Source organism: Brachycentrus maculatus, unplaced genomic scaffold, assembly GCF_059751285.1.
Source record: "Brachycentrus maculatus isolate JH-2025_06_01 unplaced genomic scaffold, ASM5975128v1 h1tg000039l, whole genome shotgun sequence".
NCBI lineage: Eukaryota > Metazoa > Arthropoda > Insecta > Trichoptera > Brachycentridae > Brachycentrus > Brachycentrus maculatus.
The window spans coordinates 5,569,990-5,581,429 of record NW_028280793.1 but is presented as its reverse complement, the minus strand read 5'-3'; the positions used below and the strand labels follow the sequence as shown (position 1 = coordinate 5,581,429).

The 11,440-nt window shown below is 32.5% G+C and overlaps 1 protein-coding gene across 1 annotated transcript in view; it reads left to right on the top strand.

Moving 5' to 3' along the window:
* LOC148312551 (zonadhesin-like) overlaps positions 1 to 11,440 on the top strand; it is a 54,392-nt gene continuing 42,952 nt past the window's right edge. The window contains exons 1-8 of the mRNA XM_088276723.1: positions 1 to 164; positions 4,335 to 4,508; positions 4,815 to 4,985; positions 6,114 to 6,293; positions 7,106 to 7,279; positions 9,107 to 9,262; positions 9,619 to 9,768; positions 10,405 to 10,557. Coding sequence (XP_088132849.1) covers positions 65 to 164; positions 4,335 to 4,508; positions 4,815 to 4,985; positions 6,114 to 6,293; positions 7,106 to 7,279; positions 9,107 to 9,262; positions 9,619 to 9,768; positions 10,405 to 10,557 — 1,258 coding nt within the window. The 5' untranslated portion in view covers positions 1 to 64. The remainder of the gene's footprint in view (positions 165 to 4,334; positions 4,509 to 4,814; positions 4,986 to 6,113; positions 6,294 to 7,105; positions 7,280 to 9,106; positions 9,263 to 9,618; positions 9,769 to 10,404; positions 10,558 to 11,440) is intronic.

Genomic DNA, 11,440 nt, shown 5'->3' with positions numbered 1-11,440 from the left:
TCATTTTGCAAGTGTCAAACACCTTGTGAGGTTGTGAGAGCTGCATTCGTTTTACTATAATAATATGAAGGTATTATTATTCACTATATTGTTTGCGTTATGCATTCAATTGCCCTTTACTTATGGAGAGGAAGGAGATGAAGAGGCTCCAGCACCTTGTGATGGTGGGTACCCAATTATTTTAATAAAAAGTTTTTTTTTTAATTTCATGAATTGATTTGGCAGTCACATTATGATAAAGTCTAATCATTTTTAAATAATAAAAAAAAAACAATAAAAATAAAATAAATAATTAAAAATAAGAAACAGCTTTTACACCCTTCATAACAGCTTATACCCCCCCCCCCCTTCCCTATTAAAAAAAGACTTCAACCTTTAAAGGTGTTTAAAAATGATGCGGAATGCATAAAAACACGTGTCACAGTACGGCTGTCCAAACTCGAAACACAGTAAGAGACATTTTTTTGTAGTACGTTTTTTTTTGCATTTTTGGACTAAGTAGATTCTACTTAGTCCAAAAATGAAAAAAAAAATGTACTACAAAAAAATGTCCCTCACTGTGTTTTAAGTTTGGACAGTCGAGTAGATTTTAAGAAAAAGTAGCATACATAGTAAAAGTTACTTTTGTTTAAATCTGCTTTTGGTAGGTATACCAAATCAAAGATAACAAATCGTCTCGAAATATGATAATTTACGCGTTTATGATTTGCGTGTGATTTAACATTTAAAGGATATTTACAATCAGCATCGAAATCGTTTTATAAAGTACAGTATCTACTCAATGAATTAGGGCCACGCAGAATTTCGCGCAATTTCTCAATTCAAACAGGAATAACTCAGAGAAAACCTTGAATAAAACAACATTGAATTTTATTTACACATGAACACTTTATTACGCTTAAATTATGCATAGATTTTCATATAAATATAGTTAGTATTTAGTATTTCCACCTTTGGCAGAAATAACTGCCTCAATTCTTTTTGGCATACTTAAAATGCACTGTTTTATCATGTTTTTTATTTCTTCGTCTTCTGACCAAATTTTTTGAATATTTTTTTTTAGACAGTCTACTGTTGGATTTTGAAATGAGTATACCTCATTTTTTAACATGCTCCATACGTTTTCTATAGGATTAAGGTCCGGAGAATTTCCAGGCCAGGGGAGCAAAGGCAGATTTTTGTTAGACAAAAATTTTATTATTGATTTAGCCCGGTGGCAAGGTGCCCCATCCTGCATGAAGGTGTATGGACCTTCTGTTGGGTCGAGTGTATGGTAGAAGGGCAATAAAATTCGTTCGAGGACCTGCTTATAGGAATTTTGGTTCATTGTTCCTTCCACGAAAAACAACGGCCCAGGTAAATTGTTAATAATACATGACCATATCATTGTTGCAGGGGGGTGTTTGATAACTTTTACCACACAGGCCTCATTGTAACGTTCCATTGGTGTTCTCCTGACGAATCGACGGCTCTCTGTCACGGCTTCGAACCGGCACTCATCACTAAAGATGACCTGAAAAATAATGAAAATTTAAGTTTAATTCAAATATATAAGTTTATTTACTAAAATGATATGTTGAAAATTCAATTTAAATAAATACCTTTTTCCAATCATCTACCGAGTAATTTCGATGTAGCCTGGCCCATTTTAATCGATCCGCTTTCATTCATGGTGTCAATTTTGGTACTTTTACAGGGCGCCTGCATTTCAGATTTACTTCGTAAAGACGCTTCAGATTTACTTCGTAAAGACGCCTCAGTGTTGATACCGATATATTTATACCCTCTTCTTCCAATTTTATTTTTAATGTTTTTGCTGATGCACTACGGTTTTCTAAGGCACTTTGAACGATTTTTCGATCAGTCCTCGGTGTTGTTTTTCTAATTCTACGACAGTTCTTTCGCCGATTGCTGGTGGCGGGTGACTGATTTTTTATTGATTTTGTAATTCTGTCCACTGTTTGATGAGAAACGTTTTCTTTTTTTGAAATTTCTCTATTAGATAATATTCCTAATTTCAGTAGCACTATAACACTAGACTTTTTTTCCTCAGAAATGTCTTTAATTTTTCCCATTTTGTCCTTTTCAAAAAAAACACTTGTGTTTACGAAAAAAAATTATACTTTATGAAATAAAATTAAAAATTAAGTTTTTTTTACAAGACACGATAACTATATAACCTCTCTGAACAAAACAACAACCAGAACTCAAGAAACTTCACTAATAAATGAGATAGGACCATTTTTTGAACTTTCAACTATCTGTCTACCTGTGCTAATTAGGGACCTTTCTCAGAAAAAGGGTTTGAAATTTTGTAAAGGCTTAAATAATCCAGGTATATTTTACATATTATTGAAGGTAATATACATGATATTAGATGTCAATAGAAAACTTAAAGTATTTATGTAAAATAAATATAATAATCCAAAAGATTTCAGAGTATTCAAAAAAATAATGGGTGGCCCTAATTCATTGAGTAGATACTGTAGTAGAATAAAAGGAAAACAATAAAAGGTATTTTGAAAAAATATTAAACATATCGCTCACTCCTTTCAAGAACGTCATAAATCTAAAATCGACAATTTTCAGTTGTGCATGTTTTCAGAATGCTCAGAAAATGTACTATATCCCAGCAAAAGCGGCATATTTTTAACTTAATATTTACCCGCTACAGGGCAGATTGTGTTGTTTCTGCATTTTGAAGAAAAGGTATTGTTTAATTATTTTTTTTTAATTTACTAAATATTTTTCAAATGGAGAAAAACCCTTCAGGTTTTACCTAAAAAGATCTGTTTCACAGAAAAAAGTTAAATAAGTGGCTTGATATTTATTTTTAATACATTGTATTATATTTTAAAACTTTAAAAACATTCTCCTGAAAAATAAAGTTTTTTGATTTATGACGTTCTTGAAAGGAGTGAGCGACATGTATTTTATCACAGTATATTTTTTTGTTCGTTTTTATATTTGAGCTGTATTCACATTGAAATTAATTTTCAGCTATTTCGGCATGCAATATCTGCCTCTGTAGTGTTATAATATGCGCCTTGAGCTACCGAGCAGGAGGCCACGAGTTCGACTCTGATGGAGGGTCAAAATTATAGTAATTATTTTTCATTCAAATTTCATTAAATTTTAATTAAGTTAATATCACCCTGGAGTGATAACTGAAGAGCAGAATTGATCACTTTGCCTTCGTGTCAGTAACGGTCAAGATGAAATTGCATCGTTGTGTAACAGTGCCCAATGAACCATCGGGTCCGAACAAAGATTCGACGAAGTAGAATATGAAAATAGTGCTGTCGATCTACCGACATGGATGAAGAAAAAAATTCCGATTAAACGTATCTCCCGGTTAATTTAAAAAATATGATAATGTTACCAACTGTTTTATGCTGAGTGTGCATACATGCAAAAAAAACAGTAAAAACTACATAAACATGCATTGTAATAGCGGCCAACGATGTTTCGAGTTCGTAAATTAATGATTTTTTGTCCGAAGAATTCAATAAATTTCTTGAATGTTTTTCGCAGATACTTTGTGGCACATTTTATAAACTTTATAAAATAAAACAAGTTTGTTTTTAACCACTTTTTTATTGGTATACTTTTTCTCCAACCGGTTTCGACAAAAACCTTAGAGAAAAAAGTGTACCAATAAAAAAGTGGTTAAAAACAAAGTTTTTTTTTAAATTCAATAAATCCTTAGTAAACAGTTGCTTAAACGAAACAAAACAACTTATAATATTCTTATCACACTGTGCTTAAAAGTTATATCCACAGATGAATGCCCGGCCGGAATAATGGCCATTTAGAAAAATATATTATTTAAAATTTCTGTAAAAAAGACTGCACTCTCATTCTTTTAAGTTATGTATTAATTTATTTTGTTAATTAAAAGCATCGCTAAGTTTGTGGTATGGTAATATAACAATCTCCTTTCATGCATCGTTCATATTTTGTAATACCAATTTTTTTATGTGGTATTACACAATGTGAACGATGAATGATAAGAAGAGCATTATGTATTAATTATTTCTGGGCGTAAAATAACATTTGTCTTCGAAATTGTTGATAAATGTGGAATTGTTTAATTGGCTTTTTTAACGAAATTATTTTTATAACTGTAATGTAATGTTTATTATTGTTAATGTAACTATTGTTTATTATACCTATCATTTTTTGTATGTAAGCTGTACAATTCCCGAACAAATAAAATAAAATAAATAAATCATCCCTCTTGCTTCCTGGTTAGAGCGATTGGTAAATCATGATCTTCCATGTTTAAAATCTTTAGTTATTATTTTATAATGTACTTAAATTAAAATTCGCAGATGAATGCCCAGCCAATGAGATAATGTCTGATTGTGGAAATCCTGCATGTGAAAATACCTGCGCACTACTTGATCAGAGTGTAAACAGACAATGTGTCTGTGCACGAGGGTGTAAGTGCAAAGAAGGATATTTAAGAAATTTCAAAGGAGTATGCGTACCCAGGGAAAATTGTGGTAAGTCTTTTTTGTTATATTGAAAAATAAAACTACATAAATTTGTTCACATGTTCAAGGAGATATTTGAAATTATTTATTTTAAAATAGCGTAAAAGAAGATTAGTTTAAGAAGAATAAGAATTAGATAAGAAGAATAGTTTTTGAAAAGCTTTAAATGCTTCGTGTCTTTTGAGTCATCTATTAAATATTTTCTTAGCAATTTCTTAGGGCTTGAATTAAGTTTATATGTTCTTTATAAGAAATATTGTTAATATATTTTATTTTTCCGAATTTTATTATTACATTAATTTTTTTTTCTTTCAGATTGCCCCAATTACAAAACCGAAATTTACATGTTATGTCCACCTTGTGAGAACACTTGTAAAAATCCGAAATTGAGTGAAGAAAAGAAATGTCCTTGTTCTCCCAAATGTGTCTGTAGAGATGGATACTTACGAGATAATGCAGGAGTCTGCGTTAAACCAGATGATTGCTGTAAGTAGTAAACTTAAAATTACAATTAATTGCAATGTGAAATTTCTTAAGTATAGATAGTCGAATTTTGTTTCCGTGATATTCTTTTAAAAATTGTTTAACTCGCACTTTGATTCGTCGGAATTGCTGGAACGTATAAAGTTTCAGATCACCAAGACAACTGACACCCTAGCGCTTCCCATGAGCAGTAAAAACTCTAAGGAACCTTTCCTTACTTTATCGTTCATTGAAATTGGTCAACGATAAAAATGGGAATTTTCATATGTTCCACTTAATATTATCAGCACTGAGATCGCTTACGTAGTAGTAAGTCGATATTCATATCATGGTGTGTCCCTATTTTCACGTAATTTGTCTTAAATTTGAGCTATAATTTTTCTATTTTCCCCTTTTCCTCTCTCCCTTACCTCTTCCATGTTTTTTTTTATTATTATCAATAATTGATTACATACATTAATTAATTATTATGGGAAATTTGTAAGTGGAATGGTACAAATACCTGTTTTGTGTCACTTATTAATGTAAACGTATTTATGAAACTTTTCTGTAAAATTTCCAAATAAAATAAAAGAAATATTCACTCTTTATTTTAAAATGTAAATTTTATTCTATTAATTTCAGTGGTTTGCAAAGATATTTTATTTTTAATATAAAGATATTATATTTATTTTATAATTATAATATTTTATGAGAAATTTCGTAAATGAATGGTTGTGAAATAAAAGTAGCCCGCACAGTCCAATTTTGTTTCCGTCACATTCGCTCAATCCCGTTTTATAATATACGCGACATTATTCTAAGCTCTTGAAGAGACTTTAAGAGAGGATATCTCAGCAAAAGCTGACTTAAAGCTCACCACTTTCCAATTTTTTGTCTGACTTATTATCATCTTTTATTATCATTTATCTTTATTATCGTTTTCGCTCTAAAATAAGGGAGTTATGCATAATTAATGTCAAATGCAAGCTTACTCAACAAAGCCTTTTCGAAATATTTTAAAGTCGGTCCTAAGCTTTACAAAAATCGTCTTTAATTATAACTAGTGGCGAAAATTATGAAAATCATAGTTATTGAACTATCACGGAGTACTGATTTAATTTAATATGCATTTTATTGAAAATGTTTCAGTGGTTTGCAAAGAAAATGAGAAGTTCAGCCCATGCGACAACCATCCATGCCAGAATACCTGCGCGGCTCCAGACCTAATCACTCGATGCACTTACGTTCCCGGATGTTATCCAGGATGTATCTGTATGCCAGGATATCTTTGGAATGACCAGAAAGTTTGTGTCCCTGAGGAAACGTGCGGTAAACTTTACTATTGACTTTCTATCATTCCCGTTCAGGCATTAGCTATAAGTAAAAAAAAACATAAATTCTTCATCATTATTGCATGAAGACAATGTGATCAGTCGTGAGCTTTTTGTACTAGTCAATGGTGACATAAAATAAATATGAGTGAAAAAACACGTGTGTAAAGTGATCACTTAACCCAGCTTATGACGGTTGTCAGCCCCGTAAATACCTGGACATCCATATTCTTCTTCATCTTTCATGAGATGTCAAAAAATAATATGAAAATCGGTATACATTAAAAAATATATTTCCATTTAATTTTCACTACTTAGTTCGTAAAAAAAGTTTAATTTACAAGAATGATCTGCCAAGAAGTATAGCTTCTGTATTAGATACAGGCATGTGGTGGCAGCCTTTAATGAATATTCATATCGTAGTCGTACAGGATAAAGTGACCAACTAACAAAACGTAAAATGTTCAGTAGGGCCATTTAAGTCACGACAATCACTTTTGCTTGGCAATAAAATAAATATCAATGCAGTTATTCATTTTAAATAAGTCAATATATTACTTCCAAGTTTACAATCGTATTGGGATTGTTTTCTGTGCAATATTAAGCTAGTAAGTATAGTATATCAAACAGTCAATAATCACGTTTTTGTAAAAAAAAATGTACTGGTCACTTTCTCCTGTATGACAATGATATATCGATGTTGATCATTTAACGCATTCATCTTACCATATGCGTGCTCTCATATCAAAAGATACGAAGTCCATGTTTTTTGGTTTTATTAACAATTAATTTTTTTAAATTTATTTCTAGTTAAGAAATGTGGAGAAAATGAATCCTACAATAATTGCGGTACGGCATGCCCGAGAACTTGCAAAAATTTGGGTCAAACTATTAAATGTACGGAGCAATGTGTCAAAGGCTGCTTCTGCAATGATGGATATGTAAGGGATGATAATGGCAAATGTATTCTGTCTGGTGCCTGCCGTGAGTATTTTCTGTGACTTACATTACTTACTTCAACCTTGTATCCAGTATTGAACAAAGGCCTCTCTCTTGGACTTCCACAGTTGTCTGCTGGAAGAGACTCTCTTCCAGTGCAGGCCCGCCACTTTTTTAATGTCCTCGGACCATCTTGTCTGGGGTTTACCGACAGTTCTGCGTCCTGTTATAGGCCTCCAGTCAAGCATCTTTTTCATCCATCTATCAGACATACGTTCCAAATGACCTGCTCAGTTCCACTTCTTTCTTAGGTCTTTTCCCTTTGCCAAACATTTGTTTTTCGGTCTCTAAGGGATACGTTTAGCATCGTTCTCTCCATTGGTCTTTGTGTTAACCGGAGTTTAAATATGATTAGTTTCGTTAGGGTAAATGGATTGAATCCATATGTGAGTACTGTTAGTTCATGCATCAAATGTTTTCCTCTTTAGATGGATGAGAATGTTAGAGGAATTAAGGATGTTCAATAATTTACCCGACATTTGAATTACATTATCATTAAAGAAATATTTTTCTTAAAAAGGTCAGGTTAGGAGTCGTAACAATCGGCGGGTATGTATGAGGAGATGCATGAACGTGGAAGAGGCGAAGAATGTTTGCAAGGACAGAGTGGTGTGGCGCTCTATTCTCTCTGCCTACCCCTGCGGGGAAGCGGCGTGATGGTTAGTTAGTTAGTTAGTTAAAATATTTTTCTTTACTTTTCTCTTTTTAATCACGAAAGTCATATTATTATTCATAACTTTACAACAAGGTGTACATCATAGTACAGTTTATTCTCTTTTTTACTCTTCATTAGTGAGGGTTGTGATCAGTGGTGGCATTCAGCCGGTTCGCACTAGATTCTTAGAGTTCGCCGAACCGGTCCTTAACCCTTTGTTGTCACACAATATTTCGATTAAGATTATGTATTATTATTATGATTATGCACGTTCGGTTTACTTGGTCCGCCACGCTGTCAAAATATTTGAACCTCACGAAGAGAAAAAATATTGTAAAAATGAAAAAAAAAAGTGGAAAATTTCAGTTAAGTTATTGCGCTTACGAGTAGTTAAAAGAATATCGCGATATACGCTTTAAAAAAAGGACAAGTAAACAATGTTTTCCTTTCTATAACTTGCCGGTCTCCTACAGGGCCAGAAGGAGATAGAAACGTTTAAATAAATAAATTTTTACATAAAAAAATGCGATAGAAAATCTCTACATCATTATTACATTACTTTTAATTGACTTTTAAATCTGTACCTACTATTATAATCGGAGCATTCTTGGAGTTAGTATGTGAATGTTCTGTTTATGTGCCGAATAACAAATAAATGAATAAATGTTAAAACTTTTTTTTTGGGGGGGGATAGTAACTATTTTTTAGGGTAGAACCTAAAGGGCGAACCGGTTTTCGAAATTTTGAATCCCATCACTGGTTGTGACCCTTGTCGAAGCAATGACTCTTCTCTAGCTATCTTCATTGGCACACGCAACGTGTCTAAAGAACTGAATCATCCATCGTGTACAGACACTGGCCATAGTCAAGCCATGCGAGTCTAACTTCTGACGAATGGACTCGTTGGTGCGTCTAGATATGGGATTCGGAGCATGCGTCTTCAATACCACATTTCAAATTCCTCAATTTTTCTCCTTTCTGCTGCTTTTATTCTCCGTGTTTCAGTAGCATAGAGAAAAATGGAGAAGACCAAACTCCCGAAAAGCTTTCCATTTGTATTTTAATCCACACCTTGGTCTTTCTAGTACAGTTTATTATCATCATAATTGATAAGGTAATCAAAAATTATAATATTTTGTGAATGTCTATTTTTTTAGCTAAGGTGTGTGGAAAAAACGAAGTTTATGACTTGTGCCCACCGCGAACTTGTCCTCCCGGAAGGGTTTGCGCGGCAGTTGCCTGTATTCCAGCCTGCGTATGTAAACCAGGATTTATGCAAGACAAAAACGGAGTTTGTGAGCCAGTGCCAAAAAGTAAGAAACATACATTTTGTATATTAAAAGCATAAATAATCAACTTAATTTAACTTTAAGTCCAATTTTAAAAATGTCCTGATTGTGATTCATTTGTCTTCATTCTCTCTTTCAAAATTTTATTTTTGTACAAATGTCAGACCGTAATAATTTTATTTTAATGACCTGATGATGGAATGATTATACCCAAACCGGTAGTCACGAATTACTGTTTATTAAACCATATTCTTTCATAAAAAACGAGAAGACGTTACATGTTTCATATCAAGTTGAGACACCTTTATATTCAGATTTGATTTTCCCTTGCCATAGCAGTCGATATATATTATAAATTTTTTTTTTCGTTTATTTCTTAGCTCCAACTTGTGGAAAAAATGAAGTTTACGATAAATGTCCACCGAGAAACTGCGGATTCAACCCTGACGCCCCCTGCCCATGCATGCCAGCCTGCGTATGTAAACCAGGATTCACACGCCAGAACGGAATTTGCGAGGTAGAATCAACAAGTAAGCGACCTATTTATTATTCGGTTATTTCCTCCTCAGATTTGCCTTTCACGGGGTTCTTATATCGTTTTATTTTTGTTATTGATTTTTTTTACAAAATACATATTTTAATAATACAAAATAGTTGATAAATATACAATCCATTTCAAATATAACGTCTTGAAATGTATTGTATAACCTCTCTAATAAAGTAGATACTTGAGTTTAGAGAGGGAGTTCGTTTTACAATTTTTAGTTTTTTTTTAAACAAAGTTAAATAAAAATATTAAAAAAATATTCTTTGGTATGGAGTCTAGGTAGGGGTGAGTCTTGTTTGTTTTTTTTTTTTTAATTTTAGTTTTAAAGAAATGATAATTTTCTACAGATTTTATGTTTTCCGGAAGTTTTAAACAAAAAATACCTACGTACGTATAATGGTTTAATGCTGCTGTTGTTCTAAATATGTGTAATATTAAATTTTTAGAAAATCTAGGGTTACGTAACATTTGTAATTCAGTTGTTTTTTCTTTAAAAGTTTGTAAGATAGAGGCTATATTAAAAATTTCTTCAATTGTTGGTACATTAAGTTCTTTGAATACTAGTTTTGAAGGGTAAGTTCTGGGCTTTTTAAGAATTATTTTTGCAATTGTGTTTTAGCGCCAAGATGCGGAGAAAATGAAGTATTAGACCCATGTCCACCAAACAATTGTCCTCCTGGAATGGCCTGCCCAGCAGTTTGCAATCCTTCTTGTAGATGCAAACCAGGATTCGTTCGAAACGATAGGACACTTTGCGTACCAGATGTTAAACGTAAGACAATACATATATCTACAGTTGATTTATTTAAGTAAATGTTAAAGATACATCACAAGTACCCAGACCAATTGAAAATAAATCTTTCTTGAATTTATTTTGCGCTTGGCGAGAATCGAACCCGCGACGCCAGTTTCGCAGTCGAGCGTCTACCCGACTACGCCACGGCGCCTGTCATGAAATGTATATGAAATACATACTGAAGTAAATCAATTAAATATTTTTCTTTTTTATAACATCTCAACATAAATGAAGAAGAAATCTGGGTATTTACAGGGTTTGTAACATGTCATAAGGTGATTAAATGATCATTCAACTATGTTGTTTTTTCCATATGAATTTTATTTGACCAGCAACTGGGTATCGTCGTAACCGACATCATCAGACTTGATGATGTCGGTTACGACAAAACCCAGTGGCTGGTCAAATAAAATGAATGTGTAAAAACCTAAAACGTTGTAAGTTTATTCCATAAAATGCAGTTCCACCAAGAAATGTCAGTACCTACAAAACTTAAATCTATCCATGATTGACAACCACAATACTGAATTTTTTGGAACTCCTACATACATATATCATTAATCTCATGACAATGTACATGTGAGTTCACTAGATCCATCTACGGTTGGATTGGAAAGCTTTTATTACGCAGAAACCCTTTATTTAAATGTTTACGAGTACCTATATGATGTATTTATTTGGATGATGTTAACCGGATTATTTTACGCCTGGAAGCGTGATTAATTTTTTTCATGCGACTTATAATTTGACCAGATTATTTTATTCAAAACATTTTGAGTGTGTCCAAACACTTGTTCACAAATCTGGGTTTCTCAACTTGACGAAGAAGATGTTGAGATGTGAAAATGTAAAAATAACT